This window comes from Gymnoscopelus braueri, assembly GCF_963280865.1.
Source record: "Gymnoscopelus braueri genome assembly, chromosome: 3".
Classification (NCBI taxonomy): Eukaryota; Metazoa; Chordata; class Actinopteri; order Myctophiformes; family Myctophidae; genus Gymnoscopelus; species Gymnoscopelus braueri.
The window spans coordinates 41,999,031-42,027,001 of NC_137612.1; the positions used below are offsets into that span (position 1 = coordinate 41,999,031).

At 40.7% G+C, this 27,971-nt stretch overlaps 1 protein-coding gene across 3 annotated transcripts; it reads left to right on the forward strand.

The window, feature by feature from the left end:
- Positions 1-6,644: 6,644 nt before the first annotated feature.
- Positions 6,645-26,722, forward strand: smpd4 (sphingomyelin phosphodiesterase 4). 3 transcript variants are annotated; one of them, XM_080424726.1, is made up of 20 exons: positions 6,645-6,767; positions 8,740-8,824; positions 9,206-9,292; positions 10,301-10,437; positions 10,928-11,003; positions 11,344-11,452; positions 11,996-12,048; positions 12,979-13,130; positions 13,292-13,424; positions 15,688-15,759; positions 19,016-19,153; positions 20,397-20,545; positions 21,065-21,155; positions 21,411-21,508; positions 22,496-22,659; positions 23,155-23,360; positions 24,052-24,282; positions 24,653-24,784; positions 25,196-25,324; positions 26,010-26,722. In XM_080424726.1, the coding sequence occupies exons 2-20, from the start codon at positions 8,786-8,788 to the stop codon at positions 26,322-26,324; spliced, it is 2,511 nt and encodes an 836-aa protein (XP_080280852.1). In that variant the 5' UTR covers positions 6,645-6,767; positions 8,740-8,785; the 3' UTR covers positions 26,325-26,722. The 3 variants fall into 3 exon arrangements, with proteins under 3 accessions (XP_080280852.1, XP_080280853.1, XP_080280854.1); XM_080424727.1 differs by having other exon boundaries at positions 19,016-19,105; XM_080424728.1 differs by lacking the exon at positions 19,016-19,153.
- The last annotated feature ends 1,249 nt before the right edge of the window (positions 26,723-27,971 follow it).

Here is a 27,971-nt window from a genome sequence, read left to right on the forward strand (position 1 = left end):
CCCCCTTAGTCCAATGGTGTGTGTGTTTTAATTTGTTTTCAACCACATAGCCTACAGTGTGACTTATATGGATATACATTTTCGTGCGCACTACAGCTAAAGTTGATTCCGGTGTTGCACACTGATAATAGCTGATCTACAGGAAGCTCCCAACGCGTCACGGAGCTTGTAAATCTGTTCGTTTGATGCATGACATGGCATGTAACCAAGTATAAATCTGGCATTAGAGCCTAGATGGAACTTGGCTATAGTTGCCCACACCGTTCAGAACGATGCACATTATATCAAAAGGAGTAGATGTGCAGCTGTCGCTACCTTTGAACAACACTGTCAAAAGACAAAGTATACAATTTGGCATTCATTTATGAAATATAAAAAGATTACCCCGACCCGTCAGCAATCGTATTATTCTGTACAACAAATACACAACAAACAAACAAACATTAATTTGTTTATTTCATAACGTATTTTAACACAAGGTTTGTATTTAAGATTATGTTTAATATTTTGAATGAGAGGGGGTGCAATTACAATTTAAAATAATGAATTACTTTGTAGAGCGCATACCATAGCAGTTATAATTGTGATAACATAAAAGCAAGAAAAGCAGAATAATGTCAGCTGTCTGAGGGAGGGAATAACAAAGAGATAAAACAGTGAGTAAACCTAATAATAGGGACTAACAATGAAGTTAGGCAATTACGTTTATTTGTATAGCACATTTCAACAACAGGCTAATTCAAACTGCTTTACACAAACAAGAACCATAAGTAGTAAGAACCAAACAAGCAAATAAGAACAAACCAAAGGAGAAATAAACAAACAAGCCATTATATTAACGATAAAGCTCTGGTGATAATTGATAGGAGAATGTTAGGTTGATGTAGGGTTAGACAACGAGAGGAATAATTAACACTGATAGAAACATAATATAAATTACAGTGCAAATCCAGAACAAAAATTTGTTTTCATTATTTATTTTGTATGTGTGAAGCACTCATGAAAGAAAAAAAAAAAGCTTTATAAAAAAGAAATGGATGAGCTAAATAGTATTCCTCCTCTTAATTTTCAGTAATTATCTGCATCCCAGTTGCCTCAAGGATGCCAGTGATCTGTGCGTGAGCGTAACCACTTAAACCCTCTATTCTTAGTAAAACATACTTGAGTTACAACTGTACTCTGACTTCTATCTTCGGTCTACAACAATTCTCTTCGCCAAAAATAGCCGATCTACAAGCTCACAACGTGTCGATGCGTTGCGAGCTTGTAGATACCTGCAGGCATGGTGGTGTTCATTCAAGTGCATACATCTCTTCAAGGCCAGGGCTTCCTCTTACTCCACCTCTTGACCTCCACCCCTGCAAAATCTGGTGCAAAACCGCCAGATGGAGCCTCCTGGTGTTTTGTCCTTGTGTAGAAGGCAATACTCATAAAACAGTACAACATACAGTAGTAGTAGTAGAGTGTTCAGTAGACAGTAGGCGATACCACACAACCTTGTTAAACTCTCCCTGTACTGCGGTTTGATTTCTGACAGAATCCCATTGACCTTCACTTGCTGTGTCCTAATAGGTTAACAAATAATAAAACCATCTAATCAGGGTAGTGTTGACACTCAAGTTGCTTGGAGATAACGTGCAAAATACTGGATGGCGTCTTCAGTGGTGCGCTCATGCTTATAAGCAAATTGACATCTACTTTATCTAACATTAGCTCAACTTCCCAACAAATGGCATCAAGGTAAAATCCTAAAGGACAAAAAAAATCATTATCCACTATGGACTGACTTCTTCCACAGAGCTGGAACAGTTTGAGTGTCTAAGGGCATTGGAATATGGGACCCCATGCTGATAACGATTCCTCTAGGTAGGTCCATTTCCAACCAGCAGGTGGCATCAGTGTCTGGCAGAGTCTGCAGCATGTTGTCATGAGAGAAGTCTTGTGAATCAATACCCAAGTAAAGGTCATTTAGGTTGTTTGATTTTTTTTGGTGATAATTTGCTGAAGGCAGCCAGTGCTTTCCTGATGAGCTTCCTAAACTTCTTCCCTTTTGACTTCTTCACTGGCTGCCTCGTGTCCTGACAGTCATCTGGCTGTGAGGTCAGCTGACCATTCTCTGAGTTCACAACAGTTCCCGCTGCCGAGGGGACTGGGCCGCTGTCACAGACAACCTTTTTCTTAAGCGGATCCTCTTCCTTCAGCCCTTTCTGTAGAAAGCTCATGACTTCCCCCTTCAACGAAATCTGAGGGTGTTCCCTGATGTTCTCCATGGACGAGGCAGACCGGGACTCCACAGGGACCATAAAAGGCACCATGTCGATAGCCGTGTCTGGAAGAGGTGCAGATTGACTTCGCCATTCAGGACTGAAGTCAGGCTCTGGAACCTCAAGTACGGATTTCTGCGACTCAGTCGCTGGGCTGCTGGCGGAGGCCTCGTCATCTTCCTCATCTTCTTCATATAATGTCTCCAGAGGTGGTCTAAATCCAGTCTCACTATCTATTGAGTACTCATCGTCCTCCTCACATAGACCAACAATATAGGGGAGATATTTGAGGTGATCATTACCATGCAAGAGGCGCTCATTCTCGCACGTGCACTCGTACTCGCACGGGCACTCATGCTCACATGTGCACTCATGCTCACATGTGCACTCATACGTGGACAGGCACTCATTCTCGCACATGCACTCATACTTGCATGGGCAGACATGCTCGCACGTGCACTCATACTCGCACGGGCACTCATGTTTGCTGGTGATCGGAAATTCAGCGAATGAACCGAGCTCTGAATCCATATTTGAAGTACTGTAGACTGCAGCCGCAGTTGTGTGGTGGTGTGTTCTGTTTAACAGTAGTACTAAGCTACCAGGAAATGACTCTTTCAGAATGTGAGACAAGAGTTTTTATACTCCTGGTACAAAGTATGACGTCAGAACTGTGCAATGACGTCTTTATCGTCTCCACCACTAGTAAGAAGACCTCCGCCAGGCTGAAGGCAGGGTGGAGGTTGTTTTCACTCTTTGTGTTTGTGTTTATCTGTCTGCAGCATATCTCTCAAACTATTAATTTACCAGCGTCAAATATCTTATGCACACTACGAGCAAGCCAAAGAACTCAATTCCTGTGCTGCGGTTTTCGTTTGTGGTGCCCCTATGGGCAGAAGTGAAGGTGGGTTTGGAGGTATCCTGTAGTGAGGCCCCCCAATGAGGCCTCTCTCGATCCCTCCATGAGGAGTTAGTGGGTAGGGGTTCGGGCAGATTCATCTTCCCCCAGCAGAACTACGATAGACTGAATTTAGGTGGCCCGAAATTAGCTGCTCACTAACCTCGCATCACCAGTCTTTCCACCTGGGAGGAAAGCCTGGTATTTGTTATTAAATGGCCCGTGTGATCCGGTAAAAAAAAGAGAGAAAATAAATAGCTTCTGGCTTCCGTTTTTTGCTGCTTCCGGTTTTGCGGAGCCACTTTGTTTTGGTTCCCCAATTTAAAGGAGAATACCGGACAAATTAAGTGTTGTCTTTGATGTCTCGTTACTCACCTACCGACGTGAAAAGTGGCGTTCTTTTTTTCCATAGATTCCCCTGTCGTCATTTTTTAAACCCCCTCCGTTGTCATAATGGGAGCGCGTGGGTTAGGGAGATTCGTCTATTATAACCGATCCAAAGTTGGATGGAAACAAGCAACCAGTGTTAAGTCGTTCGCCATTAACGGTGGCCTCGCAGGAATTTTCAGCGCATGTTTGACTATCATGAGACTCCACAATGACTAGCAGTAGAGAAAAAAACAACTTTGGATCGGTTATAATAGACGAATCTCCCTAACCCACGCGCTCCCATTATGACAACGGAGGGGGTTTAAAAAATGACGACAGGGGAATCTATGGAAAAAAAGAACGCCACTTTTCACGTCGGTAGGTGAGTAACGAGACATCAAAGACAACACTTAATTTGTCCGGTATTCTCCTTTAAATGCTGAATCGATTACAAAGGTAGAGTAGTCTGTGGACAGTAGGCCACAGAAGTACCTCCACTATTTCTTCTTGTTTTATGTTGTATACTGTACTTCGATATTTAACTTTAATTTCATGATGGAAAATCAATGGGGCTGTGATCTCACATGAGGCCTTGGCCAAATGTGAGTCAGTCATAGCCTATGTTGTATCTATGACATAGGCATCAGTAGCCCCATTTAGAACCTCTCCCTCCGCTATGTAGCTCCGAGATGAGGTCCTACGTGGCCCGGTGCCGTTTGAGCAGGACATTTTCGAATATTTTCCACTTTACATGTTTCTTACCCCTTTCTGCACATCGTATCCAAAAAGTAAAGCTTTTATGAAATGCTCAGATGTTTTAACTTCTAGCGTTAAAACCGGTTCCATAATATTATGCATTAGAAGATGCAATTCAACAGGGAATCAGTAATGTTGCCTCTGCGGGTGCAACTTCCGGGTATGTCTTAAAAACATTTCGGAGAGAAGCTATTTAAACGCTTTTTTTCCTCCAACTCGTTGGATAGATTTTATTGCGAGCTAGAAGTTAAAACATCTGAAAGCATTTCAGAAAACTTTTACTTTTTGGATACGATGTGCAGAAAGGGGTAAGAAACATGTAAAGTGGAAAATATTCGAAAATGTCCAGCTCAAACGGCACCGTCAAACGTGGAACCTCATCTCGGAGCTATACAGCGGAGGGAGAGGTTCCGATTGGAGCTAAGGCATCAGTGACATCATGGATGACTGATGAGAGGAGAGGAGGGGAGGGGAGGAGAGGGGGGAGAGGAGGGGAGCCGGGGAGGAGAGTGGGGGAGAGTGCTCACATCTAGTTTAATGTAGTAGTTTACTAGTTTTAATGTAGTAGTAGTAGTAGTAGTAGTAGTACTAGAGGTAGTAGTAACCTCTAGTAGTGTTTATTCATAAGCTTGTCCAAGTCGTCCACCTAGCTCTCATTGACTTCAATGGATTATGCGTTCCATGATCACTGATGAAACATTAGTTGGACTCCAGTTTGCCTCCCACTCCCAGTGCGACGAATCTGCCAGCTGGAATCGCTGGACAGAGAAAGTGACGTAGGCGACCTTTCCTTCTTAAATATGTCCCATGGCTAATCACTACACACAGGGACCGAGGCCATAGATATTAGAAACCTAGATACCTCATTGGCCTCTGCAGTTCATTGGGGCGACTTGTATCGCAATACACGGCGGCTCTTCCGTCTTCCGCAGGGAACCTGTCACTCAAAGTGACTACTGGCCAATCACAGCGCTCACAGTGCGTTGACTACTGGCCAATCACAGTGCGTCTTTTCCGGGACTTGTCAGTGCAATGGTTCTCAACCAGTGGTCCGGGAACCACCAGTGGTCATTGAGGGGGTTCCAGGTGGTACCCAGCTAAATGATGGAGAGTTGATAACCAAATGGACCCTTATAGATCTTTAAATCTTGAGTATAACATTTCACACTGTCAAGAGTCAAATTGTTAAACATCTGCATTACTTACTAAACAAGTACACAATTAGAGAACGTAAACAATTGTTATTTTGACAACAGCTTATCGAACGATAACATATTCTACGTTTTGGGTGTGAGAGGCTAAAGCTTATCAAACGGTGTTCCGTGACTCAAATGCTGAATAAATAATGGACCTTGATATGAAAAAGGACCATGTCTCTTATTTGAATTTCACAAATAGAGTGTGGAGTTTGCCAAGTTCCAACTAACTAGATGCTGCGCACAGCTGTCAGCTGCTGCCTCTCAAAGGGTTAAGAGCTGGGTTAAGAGCTGGGTTACAAAAAGACCCGCCCCCACCTGCCTCTGATTGGCCTACCGAACTTCCGCGTGTGTGACGCACACGGCAGCCCTGCGGAAGCAGGAAGCGCGCCCGAGATACAGACGCTTCAGAGCCGAATGAGGCGTCTACCTTTATATGTCTATGACCGAGGCTACGACACACAGCGTTTAAAACCCCATAGCCTGGAAGGGTGATCACGCCTCATTGGCTAGTAGGTTGCTCGGGGAAACAACTGTTTTCTGTGTGGGCAGTAGTGGAAAGTAACTAAGTACATTTACTCAAGTACTATAATTATAAGTACAATTTTGAGGTATTGCTTTACTTTACTGAAGTATTTGCAATTTTCAGTACTTTTACTTCTACTCCACACTATCTCAGATGCAAATATTATACATTTACTCGCCCACAATTATTTGAAAACTTGGTTACTAGTTACTTTGTAGATTTTGATTATTATTAGACCACTTCATGATTTCACATTTCGGTCATTTGAAAATAGCCGATCTACAAGCTCACAATGCAAAGAGATGTGACGCATTATAGCCCACTGACCTCGATCCTTCCGGAGGGAGAGGTTCCGATTGGAGCTAGCTATGACCATTGTGAGCTTTTTTATACATTGTATATACATTTGAAAACTTGTGAAACGTGACATTCTGCATAATGAGTACATTCTACTTTTGGTACTTTAAGTACATTTTGATACCAACAGTACTTTTGAACTTTTCACTCAAGTAAATTTTGAATTCCGGTCTTTTTGCAGTATTGATACTTTTACTTAAGTAAAAAATGTGAATACCTTTTACACCAGTGCGTGTGGGCCTGGGACAGGCATGTGGCCATTCACAGTGCGTGGGCCCCACCGGGCTATGGGATCTAAAGGATGTTAAGTTTAGTGTTGTGCTGATGGAAACTGGAAAGTAAAGCGCGGCTCTTCTTTGGGAAGTAATTAAGAAAAGCTGAATTGTTGTAACTAGTAGCAGGTAAGATATTTGGTTTATCAATAACTACTAGTTGTCTTTATTAAAACTAGGTTAATGTGTAGTAAACCAGGCACTGTAGTGCCGCTGTCAGTTTGGATTTGCTAGCCCAATGTGAGCTAACTGATGTTAGCACGTTTAGCATGTCCACTGCATTCATTCTGCTTTTACAAACATAACGGAGTCTGATCTTCTTTAGCTTTATTCAATCTATGAATTGAAGAGTGTATTAAAATAAAATATTTATTCATATACTTTATTGCAGTGGTGTACAGTAACTATAAGTACATTTACTCAAGTACTGTATATTTAAGTACCATTTTGAGGTATTGTTTACTTTACTGGAGTATTTCCAATTTTCAGTACATTTACTTGATCTACTCATAGTTATGGATCTACTCCACTACATCTCAGAGGCAAATATTGTACCTTTACTCCACTACAATTATATGAAAACTTTAGTTACTATAGTCACTTTGTAGATTTGTATTATTAATACAAAACAGTAAGTATTGATACTTTTACTCAAGTAAACATGTGCAGTACTTCTTCCATCGCTGATCTAAAGGGCCATTAACCCTGAGCACCATAACTATAAAGATAACTATAACTATGTCGTTCACCATTGTATTTCTTTTTATAGTTGGTGTGAATTCTGCCTTCCACTTGACTAGAACTATTTTAAAAACTATATTTGTATAGTTATACTTATAGTGCTCAGTGTGAATGGCCCTTTAATGTGTCTAACGTTACAAACACTACATATTAATATTAATTAACGCAAATTTTAACGTTTATACTCCTGTCAAAAACATATTAGCAATACTACACACACACACACACACACACACACACACACACACACACACACACACACACACACACACACACACACATGTTATGACCATTCTCTTAAATATAATCTGATTTGCTCACTGTTAAATCCTTAAGTGGTGATTAACCTCGAGTCTGAGAGTATACAAAAAAGGTGCCTAAGATACCTTTTCGAAGAATTGAGTACAAAGGACCCCAATGGAAACAAGCCATAGGCTTTCTTTGGTTTAAAATCCTCTTGGGTTTAAAATCCTCCTTGCAGACCTTGTATTGAACTGTACTTTCCTGTGCTTTCTTTTGCAAACTGCTAATAAAGTATTCAATCAATCAAACAAACAAACAAACAAACAAACAGATATTGACAGATCTATTTGGTCCCATTTACAAATGGATAAATTAACACTGGAATTTACTCTGTTAAAATGGAAATGGATATAATAATTGTTGCCTATTTGATTTGTAAATAATGGTGGTATAGGTTAGTTTTGGCATCCATCAATCCACCTTAGGGTTTGGTAAGCAGGGAACATAGATCCCGGGGAACATAGAACCTGGGGAACATAGTTACGCTCCCCTAAAAGGTGTGTTTTCCATGAACCTACAACATGTTTTAAACCACAACCCCTCAGAGTTGTTTTAATGACTTTCAGTAACGCATTCAATAAAGTTTTACCAGATGGAAACAATTCTATATTATCTGTCATTTGGAAGCAAGAGAGACATCTGGGCAATCTGCTATCTGGGCAATGTCACTTAAATCAGTGGCTCTGTTAGGTGTCCAAGACCCGAGATCATTTGAAAATAGCAGATCTACAAGCTCACAAAACATTGATATGTGTTGTGAGCTTGTAGATTGGCTATAGGGTGCAAGTGGTTAAACTGATTTTGATGGCTATATTAACTCATTTGGCTGGGGAGTGGGGACCCCCTGGAACCCCCTCAAGGACCCCTGGGAGTCCCCGGACCCCTTTTGGAGACCCACTGACGTAACACATATATAGAGAGTAGTGTTTCTGTATTTCACTGAAAGCAACACCTGTTGGTAGCCTGTGATTCAATTAATTGTTACAGTGTACAGTGTGTTTTGTTGTAAGTTTAGGTAGAGAAAGTAATCCATGTTTTTGTATGAATTAATCATTAGGTATAGGAGCCCAGATCATCACTAGAAGACCTCTGCAGGGTCCACAATGGCTGCTCCTACTTTACAACAGCCCAGTTTCCTGCTGGTCAGTCGCTTTATGTTTGTAATGCACTTATTCTGAAGAACTAACTGTATATAAAAGTATGTGTATTGTAGTAAAACCATGATCCAGATTCTTGTTAATGTTATTGATAGAATAATGTAGAATTATTGACATGATATGACATTACCTGTCAAATGATTTGACCGTTTTGTAGTGATATTCATTTTGTGTTCTGCTCTCTGGTCTATTCATTCCATTGCTTTTTACTGTACTGTACATGATGGCCTTGTGTCAATGTGTGTTGTTATTGTCACTTCTTGTAACCATGTCTGTATCAATGCAACGGATTAATGTATCATCATTGCTCAATTGATTCATTCTGTCGTGAGTTAATGAGCAACGTTTTTTGCTATTTTCGCCCAGGCCAACCTGAAAGCTGACACAACCAACAAGTCTCTGCTACAACGATGCCAAGATCTAGTGAAGATCATCGATGATTACCCTGCAAAGGTAGCTTGTTATAGAAAACTGTCAATTTTTTTTACATCTGTGTTGAAAACGCAGTGATGCTGATAGCATTGGTGTTGAATAGTTAGAAATAAACTACGCAAAACATTTAAGTACAAAATCCCCAAAAAGATTGATAAGAAATGACATCCCCAAAAAGATTGATAAGAAATGACATGAAACTATTCAGAACTGACATCTGGAAACAATAGTGCATTGACACTGGCACTGCTCAGTACACAGTAAAATCCTCAGTTTTATTTTATCCATTTGTGACTGAGAGTGTACAAATGAAACCAAACAGACCCGCAAGGGTTAAACAACAGTTAAACAATGAGGATTTTATAGTGTATTTTGTTATGTATAATAGCTGTACTTGTCTATGTCTACATTGTGTTCCAATTAGCTGGTGGAATAGAAACACTTACAAGGGAATGTCATTGTATTTCATTGTAGATGGCACTGTGCTGGCAAGTCCACGCTGCAGCCACACCCTGTTTTTTTGCCTCTTGACTGGGCAGAGCAAAACCCACCCAACCATTGAACTGAATGCCTTTAGTGTCTAAAGACAGCTGCTGCTGTGTGTTACTGTGTTAGTGTTAGGCCTGCTTTCACTTTCAGTAGTTTGACTATATAGTCAAATTGGTGAGGGGTCCATTTGATTACATTTTTACACTCGCAGAGTTATAACTGGATAAATTAACACAAAACAAAAACAAAAAAACAATGGGATTTGAAGTGTTTGTCATGAAACCTTAATTTTCACTGTGTGCAACTCCAAAAACTAGGGTGCCGTGCCACTGCCAACACACTTACATTATCTCAATGGGTTACATTGTAATATGTAACATTTATACCAGACTGGTTGCTTAAGCATGATTTTGGATCATCTTTAAGGATACTGCCAGTGTTTGTTTTACATTTGGTTCCATTAACATAATCCGTCAAAGTCAAAATGTAGACAAGTAAAAAATATGATGACACTTAATGGCTACACACGCATATATCCAGGAGTTGCACTCAGTCTTACCCTGGCTGGTGGAGAGTGTGTTTGGCAGTCTGGATGGGGTCATCGCTGGATGGAACCTACGTTTCCTGCACCCCCGTACCAATGAGTACAACATCGTCAAGGAATTCCTGGACCCCAGGTACGTTGGCTATGAAACAAATTAATCGCGTTGACTATCAAATTGATTTGAAAAGGAAATAATATAATTTGTTTATGTGACATAGCAAATTCAAACAGAAACTTGGTTTGCGCACACTTTCACCACCTTTTGATTAATTTTGGAAAAAATACAAAACATTTAGTATTAATATCATGTGTTACCCACACATGTTTAGATAGTATTTAGGAGTTTTGAACAATATTTCCCGTCAAATGAATTAGTTGGAGTATGAGATTATGCTTCACTCATGAATGCCCCCCCCCCCCCCATCATCTCTAAATGCAAGGATATCCACTTAATATGGATGTCAAAGGAGAAACTAAAGGTTGAAAGGAATCATTACTTTGCTTTGAGGCCTAGCCAGGGATCAGCTTTATGAGATGTGATCGTCTGATCACTACGTCTTTTCACAAATATTTGATTGTGATTTACAGTCACAGTGATGATGATGACTGATTTGTCGTTTCAGTGGGCCGATGATGAAGCTTGTGTATAAACTTCAGGCAGAAGAGTACAAATACGAAATACCTGTCAATTATCTTCCGGTAAGAGCCTTTTTTTTCTCTATTCGATTTTTATTGTCTCCTTCTTTATGAGCCATTTGTATTTGCTCAGGGGTCCTTGAGGGGGTCCCCTGCTAAAATTAGGAACAATTTCAACACGTATACTTATTACACGTCTGTTATATTATAGTATAAAATATAACATATTTTGGCCGATCTACAAGCTCACAACGCATCGCAATGTGATGCGTTATGAGCTTGCAGATCGGCTATTTTCTATATGGTTGGGGGTCCTTGATATGAAAAGGTTTTGAGAACCACTGCTGTATAGTAAATGACTGTACTGTACACTTAACATGTTTCGTGGTCCTCGCCCCTGCAGGGTCCAGTGAAGTCTTCCATCCAGGAAGGAGTTGTCCCTGACTGTCCTCTGTTTCACAACAAGCTCCAGTTCCCCCTGTCCGGTCTACTGACACCCAACCTGCCACTCAGTATCCTTTACAGCAGTACACAGCAATGTCCTCAGTGGTATGGGTCAGTCAATGTGCTTTACATTATATACACTCTTGAGTTAAATTAACACTAAAGGTAGATTCATATGTGGTCGAGCAACGGTGTCTTGTGCCGAGAATAGCAGACCTACAAGCTCACAACGTGTCGCAGATGCATTGAGTTGTGAGCTTGTAGGTCTGATGTTCTCAGCCGTTCTCGGTGCGCAACACTATCACGTGAGAATTTAATTTGGTTTGTGGATTACTGATATTTACATGTTCTATTCAGATGGCTGGCATTTTGAAGGGTTTAAGACATGCGTTTTTACAATCAGAAGGATTACTCATACACAACTATACATGAATTGTAAAATTACAAAATGTATTAAAATATTTAATTGTAATAATGAATGGTACTTTGTAAAAGATACTACCTGACTTACTGTAGATCCTTTTATTGACAGGACAGACTTAATGGCACTTGTATATTGACTGTATGTACGTGCGTATGTATGAGGCTAGCTGTTCCTTAACATTCTTCAGATCCATTTGAATTCTATATGTTTAACTTCGCCCACTGCCTTATCGCACCAAAGGTGAGTTTGCTGTCATTTTAATTGCCTGTTAGAATTCACACTGTGCAATAATAGTAATACTAGTAATAATAATACAATAAAAATAATAACAGCAACTATTATTGTTTTTTTTATTATTATTATTATTACTATTCGATATGAAATGCAGAGACTGAGTCGTCTGCTGTCTATTTACAGCTATTTACAGCAGAGCAGTTTGCAACCTATGTCCCATACTGTACCTGTTATACTGATCTAGTAAATCGCAACTTATGTACACTGAACCTGCTGCTACTATTAATCTCGCCTCATGGCCGCACCTTATTGTATGTACACATCTGCATATGATGCTATTGTTCTAACCTCATGTACATACCTGCTACTACTTGTGCTTTTTTTTGGTATACATATTTTTGATTATTTGACTACAATTCATATATAATTTGACTTTTCTATCCTGTGTTTTTCTCCTTGCTCACCTCTATCTCCATTCTCACAAAAAAACTACAAGCGTGCACGGAACAAAAAGAATTTGACCCACTTCTTTGATTCTGTAAACCTCTTGGCCATTCTTTTCTCCCCTTCCCCTCTCCCCTGTCCTCCCAGCTATTTTATTTTATTTACTTTCTGTGCCAATGTATTCACTCTTAGTAATTTTACAATAATTGGTCTATGTTTCCCTTTCAATTATGTTACAGTACTAGTGTCTGTGGTGTTAGTTTTTTGTGTGTGATAGTCTGTTATGTGTTGTGTATGTGTGTATAAAATATGGTGACATTATTCAATACAAATATTTGAATAATAATACACCTGTAAACCTGTGATGTGACAATAAAGTTGATTGTGATTCTGAACAGCTTCCACACTAGTAGTTATAGTGGTAAGCGCATTTGCAAAATGTATAAGATCTTGTAAAAAAGTAACACAGTTTTCAATCGCCCGTGCCCTCAGAATTGTCCTCCCGGCCAGCATGGGACGAGCACAGACAGTGCCTACTTTGTGCTGGTGGACACCTACCTGAAATACTTCCTCCCCACCGAGGGAAGTGTCCCCCCTTCTCCTTTCTCTGACTCCAGAGGCTCTATCACTGCACCTTCGACAAGGTACAGTACATCTTTGATTCACCGCCGTATTTTAGATTTGTCCAGGTTATAGGCTTTTAGACAAATCTGTGTGTATACTGCCCCCTTATTTGGGTTGGCATGCCACTTTAATTATACTTATGCGGAGTAAATGTATCTGGTGTATGTGTGTTTTCCCTCAGGTCTCCCAGTGTTACTTTCACTGGCTATGGTATTCACAGTCCCAGTCTCCTCAAACATCACATCTTCCACCAACCTTCTGTCAATGCAGACCCTGCTGCCCAGGAGATATGGAGGTCTGAGACATTACTACAGGTGAGACACAGACACAACTTCATCATTTAACAATTCCTGACTTGATGTCTAAAATGAATGAGCAAAACCGTTGTGCTTTAAATGTAATGAAATATTTAGACAATAAGAGACAATCAGAATACCAGGCATGAATTAAAAATGGGGTTGAATTAGCTGAAAGTGGATATATTCAAAGGGAAGAAGAAAGATTGCACTCAATAGAGTACATATGTCAGGTCCACCTGCGATACTGATGATGCTATTTTCACCTTTCCCTGTGACTTTGGCTTATGCCCTTTCTGATCCTAACTTCATAATATATCTTCAGGGCAACCTGCTGATCACTCCCACTTAGTTAAAGGGAGGGTAAGTGATATTTTTGGGTTAAAGGTTAAAGCACTATATTCTGATAGTAATCATTGCTATAGAGTGTTTGTTCAGTAACAGGAGTCTCCCCTTCTCTCCAGCTCTTTAATAAACAGAAAATACATTTTCTGGTAGGTGTCAAAATCTCAGCCAATCAGGAGAAAGTACCCATTTTTAAGCTTCATTTTTATAGTGTTCCAGTTCTAATTTTGCCTGCTCATTTCTTAGTGTCATCACTTCTAATTTCACTTGTTTAATCTATATCCTGATTGAGTTCTCTATCCTGATTGGATAAAATTGGAAATGAAACTGAAACTGAAACGAAAAGGCATTTTCTGTTTTATAAAGAGCTGGAGAGACATGGAGACTCTTTATATGGACAGGACACTCTATAGTAACGAGCACTATCAGAACATAGACCCATTTTGCAATTATTTGAATAATTGCAAATCACTTACCCTACCTTTAAATACTAATCTTTATCTGCTTCTCAAGTTGTCTGAACACAGGCAGGGGATCCAGGGATCGACATTATAAATGGCCCGCTTGTACTATTTAAACCCTCCGGGTCAGCAGAACACAGCTTCCGCTTGCCCACTCGGGCCTTAAAAATTAAGAAAACAGAAAAACAAATCATTAAAGGTAGGGTAAGTGATTTGCTTTGGTTAAAATAAGTGTTAAATAGCTCTATATTCTGATAGTACTCATTGCTATAGAGTGTTTGTTCAGTATTAGGAGTCTCCTTGTCTCTCCACCTCTTTATTAAACAGAAAATGCATTTTCGTTTCAGTTTCATTTCCAATTTTATCCAACCAGGACAGAGAACTCAATCAGGATACAGATTAAACAAGTGAAATTGGAAGTGATGACACTAAGAAATGAGCAGACAAAATTGGAACTGGAACACTATACAAATTAAGCTTAAAAATGGGTACTTTCTCCTGATTGGCTGAGATTTTGACACCTACCGAAAAAATTATTTTCTGTTTATTAGAGAGCTGGGGAGACATCTGTTACTGAAAAAAACACTCTATAGCAATGATTACTATCAGAATATAGTATTTTAACCTTTTAACAAAATACTTTTTGTTTTAACCAAAAAATATCACTTACCCTACCTTTAACACCTGATTTAAAAACAAAACAAACAAACAATCAAAAACATTAATACCTAATTTCACATAGTTTTCTTGGTGTTTTGTAATGATTTTTGTGAAATAATAGTCTTGTTAATTACCACTACACAGTGTTTTGTGAGCTCGATCTCATAGTTGGATGAAATGCAGTCTTTCTGCTCTGAGTTCAGAGGGGAGCGCACCTGCAGCAATTTCGCGCACATTCACAGTCTAGCAGCAACACTAAGTAGTGTTCTTTCATCTTTTGTCTGTCTAACAGGGCTCTGTCTGTCTGTTCCTGCCTGCTACATTTCTTCTGAAACACCAGCATAAAGTCTACCACCACTAAAGGGGTTCTGTTAGTTTGGTTTTTCGGGGTGCATATGGGTGGTAATTTTCCTGTGTATAAACTGACTGTGGACCGGTTGGTGTGTGACTAATCCGTGTACAAAGTAAAACAACTGACAGTAAGTGAGTGCAAGAGGAAGAGGGAGAGAAAGTTTCAGCCACACTAGTGTGACCGCTGGACTTGGCAAATAAAATGCAGCCCTTTGTCAGATCTGCAGATCAATGCTGTGTATGCGGACAATTAATTGAAGTAGAGAAAAGATAAGGTAGGCTTATGTCACAACAGTGTAGGATAATGACTTAATTGTTTACATTTGTGTCAGTTACTATCTTTGTCATCCTTTTAAGGGGCCACAATTACTTAAAATGAAATCTATTGTGTCATCAAAATCATCAAATGGACCCTGCTTGATAGCTCTCTCTGTGTGTGTGTGCGTGTGTGTGTGTGTGTCAAGATGTTTGTGGAGATGTGGCTCCATCACTACTCACTGGAGATGTACCAGAAACTCCAGTCTCCCCAGGTGAAGGTAAGAACAAGACACATAGCCAACAGTGCCCCCGTCTCCCCCTCTATCTCCACCTGTCGAACCCCCACACCTGTACTCCATCACCGCACGGCTGACTGGCTGATCACAACCCTCTCCATTACACCATCAACACCACGTTCCTCTCAGTCCAACTCGGGGTGAAGTTTTCCATACATTGTGTAGTGGTAGGTTTCCCCGCTCTGTAGGGCAGGCATGGCTTGGGGACCGGGGACGCTGGTTCATAAGACTAGGGCTGGGCAATATATGCATGATAACATCTATATTTATTATAAAAAAAAATTATATGAATGAACAATATTAATAATACCATTTTGAGAATGTTCTTACTTTAATTGTCTTTCAACAACAAGGAAAATCCCATCAAAACGTTTTTGTTCCTTCCCGTGTCATTCAGAACTTGTGTACCATTGTTACACCATTACACTGCATTTTTGTGGAAGTTGAGTGAACGCAACATTGTAGAGACGTGGAATATCGGTTTGGTCCTTAAATATGATGAGAACGTGACATCATAGTCATATCGCCCAGCCCTGCCACTTGGAAACTTCACCCTATTTTGTGTTCACACATCTAGCATCTATCAGGCCTATTTTGCACTTGTGAAACGCTACTGTTTCTGTAGTGCTGGTGTGTTTTCTGCAATAGGACATACACTGTACAGCTGATGATGGGATATACATGTATACAGTACATAAACTGTCCAGATGATGATAGGACATATAGTGTACAGCTGATGGCCATATTGGCACACATGAGAAAGAAAAACATGTTAAAGAAAAGTAAAGCCTGTGACATACTCAACGCCCTTTTTCGGCACAGCAATCTGGCCTGGTGGAGATCTGCGTACTGAGGAGCATAGTTCTTACTCACCAGCCGGCTTTGCTTAGAGTATGCTGCAGGTTTTAATGACTTTTTTTAGACTGGTTTCTCATGTTGCTTGTTATGTGAACATTCTGGTGAGCTTTGGTTCTTCCCAGAGAAGATGTGTGCACTTCAAGAAAGGCAGTACTGGATTTTCTTTCGTCTTGTGATGAAGTAGCCGTTTTCATCCCTTGTTTGGTATAACGGCAATTGGCAGAGCAATGCTACTGCATCAAGTGTTGAGCATGAGTTTCTCATAGTAGTGCTTTTGCTTTCTGTCACGACCGATGCATGCAACCTGTCCGTCTAACAGAGCTCTGTCTGTCTGTTCCTGCCTGCTACATTTCTTCTGAAACACCAGCATAAAGTCTACCACCACTAAAGGGGTTCTGTTAGTTTGGTTTGTCGGGGTGCATATGGGTGGTAATTTTCCTGTGTATAAACTGACTGTGGACCGGTTGGTGTGTGACTAATCCGTGTACAAAGTAAAACAACTGACACTCAACTCTTTTTGGCTGTCCAGTCTTTAACCTTTGTCTCTTAATGTGAAATTCACATCCTTAATCCTTTTGTAAGCAGCATGTGTGGGCAACCATTTTGTGTCCTTTACTGGAGGTGTCTTTTGATTAATTACCGACAAAACCCCAACCAGCTCCAGAAAGGCTGGTTCCTCCTAGGTGCTGAAAACGCAGACAAAAGGAAAGCAGGTGTTCAAACCTGTGTCCCACTCAATATTCAAGATCACAATTCCTCCAGGAGATGAGGTCAGAAATTGTTTCATTGTAACAACCTTTTAAATGAGAGTTCAACAATCAGTTGAAATATGTGGGCCCACAATTTAGACATTTTGCAATATAAAATCTACTTTGAGTCCTTTATTCAATTGAATGTGCAGCTTATCTAGTCCTGTACAATCTTTCCCAGGTCATTGTATGGGTGGGAGTCTTTATGGTGGTGTTTCTGTGACGTTGGCTGTACCGTTTATATAGGAGGCCTCTAGAATAATGCCACCAACCCTGTAGACTGCATGGTTATTTTTTTAGAAACTCCTAGACTAGAGTATTGACAGCTGCAGAACACCCTCTATCTTTGGTCTGAACTAGTCTTAACGGTACTTGCACACCGAAAGCGGCAACGGCCCGGCGCCGGCCAGACCGCCATTGTTGGCGAGGAATTTGTCTCATACCACAAAGATAAAGAGAGAGGGGAGTACCACGGCAGCAGTGGGAGGCACTGGTGCTGCTGCTGACTAGGGGTGCAACAGTTAATCAAACTAATCAATTTAATCAATAATAAAACAATCGATACTTAAATGAAATGATCGATGAATAATCAATCCCTATTTTGGGCATGCCATTAAATTGAAAGGTTTTAAAAAGCTGATCTACAAGCTCTCAATGCGTCGCCGCATTGTGAGCTTGTAGATCTGCTATTTTCGCCATGCTGTCGACCGCTTATCAGTGTGCAAGCACTTAATTGGTGTTTTTAATTTAAAGTTGATCCATGTAGCTACAGTCTGTAGAACCAAGCATCATTCCTGACTGAGTCAAGCTACAGTGAAATCGAGTAGCGCTTCATTCTTCTCTTGCAGCAGCCTGTTACTGAAGCATTCTGCAGTTTTCCTGTCCTCAGATCTTCCACATAAACTTGTCCAGTTTACTCACGGTGCTGTCTCGTGTCCACCTTGTGAACTTGAATCACAAGATTGTGACCGGATTGTCCCGCACAAAAATGGAAGAATTGATTCGTAGTCGTCATTGTTTTAGGACGTAAACCAAATGTTTTTACTTTATCTGTACATTTGTAGGATGACTTTTGGGGCACAACAAAATCGTGTGGTTCAAGTTCACCCAAAGTGTATTATTATTATTGATGTTGTTAATGTCATTAACTAGGTATAATGTCCTGTATGTAGAGGGCTCCACTCCTACATCGTCCCCTAGGTGTCATCACTATGTGTTTTTTTTGTGTCTCCTCTCTTGTTCTGTGTTCCTTCCTCCTGTGATGCTTCTGGCCTCTGTGTGTGGTTGTACTTTGTCCTTTATTCACTTTGCCATCTCCTTTTTACCTGTTCTCATGTTTACCTTCCTTCCTTTCCTCCACTTCCTCATCCCTTTTCTTACTGCCACACGTCCTCTCCTTCCTCTCCCTCTCTCCTTCCCTGTGTTGTCCTGGCTCCTATCCCCTTTTGCTGTCATTTCCTCCTCCCTCTCCCTGTTACGCCTCCTATTCCTCCCCTTCCCCTTGTCCTAATATATCTCCCAACTCCTCCACTTCCTCCTTCCCTCTTCCTTCTGTGCCTTCTCCTCCTGTTATCTCCTTTTACACTCCTCGTCCTCCTCCTCCCCTCCTGGTGGTAAACGGTGGCGACCAGCTGGCAGTGCTTCAGTACCGGCTGAGTATGTCCAGCATGCCGCTCCAAGCCCACGTCCCACCAGGCACTGGGAATCTCCACACCTACCAAGTACTTTTACCTTTTCATTCACCCCCGCCCCTCCGGGGCCTCCTGGAGGTAAAATCAAGGCCTGCTGCCAGAGTTAGGACTGAAGGTTACACGGTCAAGGTTACTTCTCTGTGATGCAGGGTTTTTTGTGCTCATGTAAAGAGATGGCAGAAGTTGTCAGGCATTTCCAAATGTGGGTGTTTACAGTACAATTCTGAACAAATGGTTAATCTAAAAAAAGTGTTGGAGTTTGTTACTGATTTAAAGAGGTCACTTTCACCAGCCAAATATATAAGAATCTATAATGTTTGATGACCTGCAGACTGATGCTGCTGTCTGTTTCTTTGCTCTTGCTCATTTTCAATCTGGAGCTCAAATGAGAAAATCTTTTATCTTCCACTGTGGGTCAAATCTGATGCATAAAGCTTAGTTCCAAAAATAATGCCTTTGTGCTTTAATTTATGGATTTGGGTCACAGTAGTGCAATATGTAATAATTGTGATGTAAATATCAGAGTTGACTACCACAGAGAAGTATCCTTGACAGGTAAATTATGCTGGAATGAGGTTTTGTCATTTGAATCAGTTTGTTTTCACCTAATTTGTGTGTGGTTTTCTTTAAAAAAAAAAGCATGCTTGTGTATGTCTGGTGTTGATTTTTGTTGCTTTTCACTTTCTTGTGGTTAATAAGCGTGTGCTTCATCTTTCACCTACATTTTTTAATTTACCATTTAAAAGCAAACGCTGCGACTACATTTGAGAACATCCATTACCATACTGCCTGATTAAAAGGATTCATTTATTCAATGTTCAAATCCATCTTTTATCTTAATTTGAATAACTAAATGTTCAGTTTATGTAAGGAAGTACTTAATTTACACAAGGAAGTACTGTGGTCTAATTGTCAAGGTTGTTAGGATTATCCTTTAGATAACACACAACTAGTCTTGTCAGTAAAATGAATGTACGGAGTGGTTACCATCAACTGTCATGTGGTGGAATTATTTTGCCCTCCTCTTCTTTTGAATACATCTTGAACTACACAATTTAGCTTTTTGTTTCATCATTGCATGTCCACTCTCCAAAAATTCCTAGACCTGTCCTTTTTTTCTTTTTAATTTAATTTGACAATGGACAGACCTTTTGCAACATTCCAGGTTGGCAAATTTGAGTTTGTTATGCCCTTGCTGATTGATTGATTGGTTGACTGCTTATGAATCAGGGAAGCATTGTGATTTGTTGATATTTAATTGGGGGGGATCATTTATTTTGGATTTTTGGGGGGCCCTGTGTGACTTTGACTATTGCTTCAGGAGCCCTTCACTCCGACAGAGGAACATGTGCTGGTCGTCCGACTGCTGGTGAAACACCTCCACGCCTTTACCAACAGCCAGAAGCCAGAGCAAATCTCACCCTCTACCCACTCCCACACTCACACCAGTCCACTGGAGGAGTTCAAGAGGTCAGGAGGAAAGATTTAAACAGCAAATATAATAAAATAATGCGCACACTAATTTGAGGAATTCCTACATTGACATTCCTCAGGATACGTTGAGAGAGAACCCAGGGTGTTATATGCTAAATAAGCCTCAACCCAGTTGGTATCATTTTAACATATTTAGCTGTTAACTCATTCACTGCCAGAACTTTTCTTTTTTGCGTTTGCCCACTGCCAGAGATTTTTAATTTAAAAAAAAAAGTACTCAGGAGCCGAGATACAAAATGTTTAAGTTTTAAGTTAACAAGGAAGTGGATGGGAGTCTAGATCTTCAACAAATCATATCTCCTTGGTCTTTGGGTTAAAAAAAAAATAAATAAATAAGAAAAAAAAAAAAAAAAAGATTATTTTTTTTTGGAAAAAATTAAAAGTCGTTTTAGTCGTTCTTGGCAGTGGGGACTTAAAGGACAAAAGTCGTTTTAGTCGTTCTAGGCAGGGAATGAGTTAAGTGTCAATCAAAAATCTTTTTTTTCCTTCCTCCAGAGTGGTGGTTCAACGCTTTGTCCAGCAGAAACTCTACCTGTTTCTACAGCACTGCTTTGGTCACTGGCCTCTGGATGCATCTTTTAGAGCGGTAGGCATCATCATTTGTTTAACTCTTCTACTATTACTTGTAATACTGCTACTGCTATTATTACTACTGTTTACCACTACTAGTGCCACCACTACTATTACTACTAGTAATTATAACGATACATTTTTATATGTATATAGATAAATGGGTTCATAAAATGCATGTTTATTTTCATGTTTATTCGACAACATAATTGGCATGAAATGGTGTGCTGCCCTGCTCTGCACTCACTCCATCCGCTGTGTTTGTGTGCAGGTGTTGGAGACGTGGCTAAGCTACATTCAGCCATGGAGGTACACAGGAGAGAAGGCCATTCCACAGGCAGACCAGAACAGAACTGTACCAGAAACATGGTAAAGGCAGCCCACTGTGTCTCTGTAGTTTAAAGTGAGACAAGCTTCCATGAACCTCATGCTGTGAATATTGCTAGATTTTTGTATGTGTTAAGAATACTCCTAAGTTTGAGTGTAGCTGTTTGATGGAGATGGATGGCAATATGTATTTATTTATATATGACCTTCCTTAAATGTGCAAATATTGGTAGACTAGTCTACTTCAGACAGATTGGCGACCGGGTGGTGCAGGGCTAAAGTTCCTGCCCACCACAACGAGACAGATTGGCGACCGGGTGGTGCAGGGCTAAAGTTCCTGCCCACCACAACAAGACAGATTGGCGACCGGGTGGTGCAGGGGTAAAGTTCCTGCCCACTGCTCTGGAGACTGGAGTTTGTAGGTTTGGTAGGTGCCTGCCTGGCGAGAGAGGAACTGGGAGAGATAGCGTGTTCCTCAACACCTGTTATGTCCTCACAGTGAAACTCTTCACTTTCAAGTGAAAAGAAACGGCTTGCAACTCCATGTGTATCAGATTAAGCGCAATCTGTGAACCCATCGCCAAAAAAAAGGAAAAAACGGCGCCCTCTGCTGTTTTTTGCTGAATTTGAGTAGCGCAGCTCTGAATCTGTTCTTGAGAGATTAGATTAGACGTGGTTGTCTACACCCTCCCAAAGACCAGCAGTAAGGGTTGGCAGTGACAGGGACTATACACACTGGGGGAATTGGCATAATGACTAAATTAGTGAGAAAATGGAAAAAGGAAATAAATGTAAAGGCATTAAAATACGCATAAGTACATGCACTCAACAGGACAGGACTAAATGTGTACTGCATGTGAAAGTTAGTTAGTAGACCAACTAAACTGCCTTAAACTTCAAAGCATAAGTGGAGATATTGATGGTCGTCAAGATGAGGATAAAGATAGTTTTGAGGATGATTCTACCCTTTGATGTCAATGAGAACACTGAAGTAGTTCTAATTGAGTGCTGTAACCTGTATTCCTGCAGGGCATCGTTTGCTCAGGAGAACTTGTTGATGTACACCAAGCTCTTCGAGGGTTTTCTGAACAGGGCGGTAAGAACAGACCTGGTCAACGCCAAGAATGCCTTGATGGTCTTCAGGGTGGCCAAAGTGTTTTCTCAGCCAAACCTAGCCGAGATGATCCAGAAAGGTTTGTGATGTTATATAGAGTATATATTGTCCGAATCAGCATTGTTCGCATTAGTTTATGTTTATTAACCCATTCAATCCGGCAACGCATCCGTGTCATTTTAGATTTGAGCTATAGCCATTATTTTATACTTTGGCTATTCAAAAATAGCAGATATACAAGCTCATAGCGCGGCACCACGCTATGAGCTTGTAGATATGCTATTTTTGAAAAATCTTGAACATTTTTGCAAACCTTTGAATATATATTTTTTAAAGCAAACATTTGTAACTCAATTCTTTGCTTCAACATTTTTTTTAGATGGGGGTCCGCGGCCATGACATGATAAAAGTTTGAGCACCACTGATATACTGTATATTAGCAACATAAGAAAAACTGTTAGGATTTAGAAGACATTTGTAGATGCGTTCCCGGATTGAATGGGTTAACTCATTATTGTCCTTATCTGTAGTATGAGTATGTACTGAAATACAGCTAAAACATCTTCCACTTCAGGTGAGCAGTTATTCCTGGAACCGGAGCATGTCCTGCACCACCGGCAGTCCCGGGGCTACCTGACCCCCAGCCAGGGCGGCAGCTACCTGTCCCCACGCCAAAAGGTGGTGACGGACACCGTGTTCCGGGTGAAGAGCCACGTCTATGCCCTGGAGGGCCAGGACTGCCAGTACAAACAAATGTTTGGCACCGATCTCCGAGCAGCGGTCAGTTGTGTTCTCTTCATATGCATATAGTATGTCGTCTTGAGGGTTTGACCACTTCAACCGTCTAGACTTAGTAAACTGGACCTGAGTTGGCTCTGTACTTGGACCGCTTTTGTTCGTCTACTTTAGACCAAATCTTTTCGCCAAAAATAGACGATCTACAAGCAACTGATTTTCAGAAATTAACAAAGACAGTAGCATCATTTACATCTTTTACATTATTGTAACTTTAAAGACGTGATGAAATAAACAATATAGCTTTTGCAACAGAACTATTTTTATCCTACGATTTTTATCCTACAAACGACTATTCGAATATTCGAATAGTCGGACTCATCCCTAAGAGCTTGTAGTTATGCCATTTTCAGTATTTTTATACGTTTTGAAATGTATGTGAAACTTTTGACATGCTCAAAAGAGGGATAGATTATTAATTGATTAGTTGATTACATTATTTCTTATAGTAGATTTAGTTAAATGAACTGTTGCTGCGCCCCTACAAGCTTATAATGCTATTTTCGACAAAGAGATTTGGTGTAGAGGGAAAACAGTAGAGGACCAAGTATAGACCCCTGGGGGACCGCGGTCAATGAAGCTTTTAGGGTTTAAGTGGTTAAATCCTCCCGCAACTCTCTCCAGGATTACAATTCCAGCATCCCTAACGTTTTGCAATGGTGGTTTGACTCTCCAGGTCCTGAAGCTGATCCAGATCATAGCCCAGGCCAGACAGACAGCCAAGAGGATAGCAGACCACTCGGTGGAAGTAGCAACCAACAACTCCTTCCTTTCCTGGTTCGGTTTGGGCTCCACTGACCTCAACAACACCTTCAATGGAAATGAGCCGGAGGAGAGCGGAGAGCTGGTGAAGAAAACCCACGAGTTCCTGGACAGAGCGCTGGAGAACCTCTGTGAGATATTCAGGGTGAGTGTTTTTGCCGGTCATATCGTAAATCATTTGTCTTTGTTGTACCAACCAAGATATAAACCATGTGTATCTTTTTATGTTGAGTAATTTTTAGTAATAAGCCTGTGTATGACTGAAGAGTTAATTTAGAAAAGTTTTTATATTCATTCTTGGATGGGGAATCTTCCCTCAAATGCTTCATTTAATGTGTAAAAATAGACACATCCAGTCTGTGAAACAGTAAATATTTCAACCACAAAGTTTACCACACACACAAAACAAAAGACCCTTCAGAGAACAAATTTACGCACAAACTTTCGGGCAGCATGATGCGAATGTCTGATCAGACACAGTACCGGGCCCTGAGTGTGCATTTTGTCTCATGTAGCTCAATCCTGGTCAGCTGAACCAGCTGATTGCCAGCCTGGGTTCATCTCAGGACGATGTGAACTCTAGACAGCTCCCAGACTGTGTTCAAGGAGACACGGGACTCATCCTCACTGACCTGGGGAGAAGACAGGTCAGTATATGGATAGCACATAGTGTAATTACCACCTGGTATTTATGGTTACCTTGTCATTGAGTGTATATATGACTGTGCTATTATGGAACTAGCTTTAATTAGGGCTGTCACGATCATGACATTTTAGTTGATGATTAATTGTCATACAAATATTTGCAATTCATGATTTAATTGTGTTTTTTGGCATTGAACATAGTACATTTTTTTTTGCACAGGGCAGATATGACAAATAACTAAATTATACAAAAAAATTCAACATGGAAACGATTTTCTCTAATAATTGCGATTGTGTAATAATTGTGCTATCACCCTGTATGTCTTTGCAACGATGCAAGACATTTATCATAGTTAAAGAGATGCTGACTCTTCAATCGAACCGCTTAAGAGAATATTTTGTCCCTTGTGCAGATCATGAATGGACAGCGGAGGTTTGAGATAGGCTACCAGGGAGACCCAGAGCTCCAGCCAATCAGGAGTTACGAGAACGCCCTGCTGGTCCGCCTGATGTTCAGAATATCCTCCATGGTCAATGAAAGGGTGGGTGGTGTGTGTTTATGGATTGGACTGATTTTTTACTTTCCTCTTCTAACCCGGATTTGAACCCGGTTTCCTGCGCAAGTGCTGACATTTTTTACCATTGAGCTAATAGACCTGCTTGCTCTGGGAATAAATTGAATCTTGACCATCAGGTCAAACTTTGTCAGATCCTGTGTGTAGGTGAGACATGACCTTTGACACGATCTAACAGCCACCCCAATTGTATAAGTTATATTGTATTAACATTATCTACCATACAGATTGGACAAAATCACATTTTATTGATTAAAAAAAGTTGCATAGTGAGGCTTTAATACAAATGATTAAAGACAGTTTTATTATCAAAACGATTGTTCCCTAATATTCCCTAATATTATGTCATGGTGATAAAGTCTCAACATGTAGGCTGACTCCTAATTAGTTTTATGGACACGTGGATGTGCTGTGCCCCCCCTAGAAGGCTAGTGCTGTGCCCCCCCACCTGAATTTGACAAAATATCCCCTAGATCTCTATTGAGGGGACAAAATGTGCATCCACTCAGACTATTTTGTTGACTTACCTGCGAGCGGGTGCACACCAAAGAATTCTTGTAGATAGTCTATTTCCGTTGCGTGGCACCAGCACACTTAAGTATAACTCAGGCATTAGCTGTGGTGATTGACATTTCTTCTCTTCTCGCCACAGTTCGGAGGGCGCATGGACACTTTGTGCTCGCGACCAGACTTCCTGGGTCGACTGGGCCGTCATTACCTGTCCAGCCCTGAAGTCAGACCCAGACAGAGCCCGTTGAGCAGGCGCACCCTCGAGGGACACCGCATGTCTAGACTCAGCCTCCGCAGTCTGGCCAGCTACAGAACACTGCTGATACTGCTTATGTTGTACCTGTTGGGTATGCTGCTGGCACTGGGCCCCGTATCCAGCACCCTCCTCATCCTCACTGCGGGATTCCTCTTCGGGGTCTTCATGACCCTGTTTGGAGACAAACTCAAGTCACACTAAGAGGACAGGCAAAGAACTGGTTTGGCAGCTTAGATTTTATGCTTCATGTTAAGCAATGCTGCTTGTGTTTTTTGTTCTAATGAATGTCATAACTGTAAATAAATGCAAGTGTGTCCTGAAGCTCTGATGTCGGAGCGAATGCTTTTTTTTAATGTATATTAATCTGATGAGTCCAAAGTTTTCAGATTCTGACCGTAGAATATACAATTTTTTTCAAGAATGGCAAGACAATTCAAAGTTCCCAAATAAATGCAGGTCTGTTGACCTCAGGCAATTGTTTTGATGGCTAGAGAATGCTGTAACACTTAAAATTACAGCAAAAACTTTTTTTTTTGTAAATGTTTGTTATTACCTCTTTTTATCCTCTGAGGCAATAAAAGGTGACATGAAAACACTTAAACTTTTAAACTTGCCGTTGTGAATGTGAAATGAATCAATGTTGAGCAACTACATGGCCTATTCCTCTGCTTTTGCCATGAAATAGAGATCACTTCCATTTAAGGCATCATCGTTCTTCAGCAGCACTCGTACACTGAGGGTCCGATGTCGGTATGCCTATGACGACCAGCTATATTGTCTGCAGAGGAAAGCGTAGTGGGCCCTTCACACGGCGTGGATAGGTGCCAACTTTGCTGTTATGATCAGCTCAAGTAGAGAGCAAAGCGGCAAGAAAATAAATATTGACAGCCATCTTTGTTTATTATAGTATAATAATCCTGGCTAATGTGAGCTTGTAGATTGGCTGTTGTCGGTGCGCATCTAAGTAAAGTATAAATCCGGCTTAAAGTGCACAGCTACTAGACTTTACTACTCCCCTGGAGAATGCTGTGTAGAGCTGGCTTTTGAGTGAACACAGGCTGAGGCAGCTAGATGGCAATGTGTTTTATTCTCTTGGCCCAGACGAAGACTGTAAGCCCAACAAACATTAATATTCATATTTCATACCCATAGTCTTATCAGTCGTATCATATGGAGGTAATACAATTACAATGAATACAGGCAATACTCTTCTCTCTTTTTTGCTACCCATTTGGCTTGGTGAAACATTTTCCACAGCTCTTCTGTGCAGCAGAGCAGTTTTCTGTGTCAAACAATGATTTTGTCTTCCATTCTCTGTTCTATTGTGTTCCTCTGGTAAAAACAAAAGTGGTAATGGCTCAGAGAAGGCTCACTTTGTTACTTGGATGACATACTTCCCCTTTGCACTCTGGTCAGATTGATTCCATGGCGAACTGCCTCACTTGCGTCATCAACATGATGTGACTATGATGTCTAGCTGATGAATTCCATGTCAGTCTTGTCAAATATGGAGGTGCCCAAATATAGTGTTCCGTGAGTCGTGACAGTCTTTATTCAAATATGGAGGTACATGATTGACACCAGACTGACTTTCCAAGTATCTTAAAATGGACTGCTTTTGCAAAGTGTGCTAATTATATGCTCAATGGCAGGGAAATATGTTGGCTGTGCAAAGGCATGACCCCTGAGCAATATTTAATGTACAAATTATATGCACAAGGCCAGATCCTTGATCAATATTTGTGGCAAGTTTGGAGGCAATTGAGCTACTGGTTTGCTCTCCAATTACTGTATGTAATACTTCACAGATATGTGCATTGCAGGTCACTGGTTCTGCAGGCTCGTCCA

Coding starts and splice junctions, on each gene's coding strand:
- smpd4 (XM_080424726.1), top strand. CDS start 8,786: ATGGCTGCTCCTACTTTACAACAGCCCAGTTTCCTGCTG. Junction 13,131..13,291: donor ATCACTGCACCTTCGACAAG/GTACAGTACATC, acceptor GTTTTCCCTCAG/GTCTCCCAGTGTTACTTTCA. Junction 21,156..21,410: donor TGGATGCATCTTTTAGAGCG/GTAGGCATCATC, acceptor GTTTGTGTGCAG/GTGTTGGAGACGTGGCTAAG.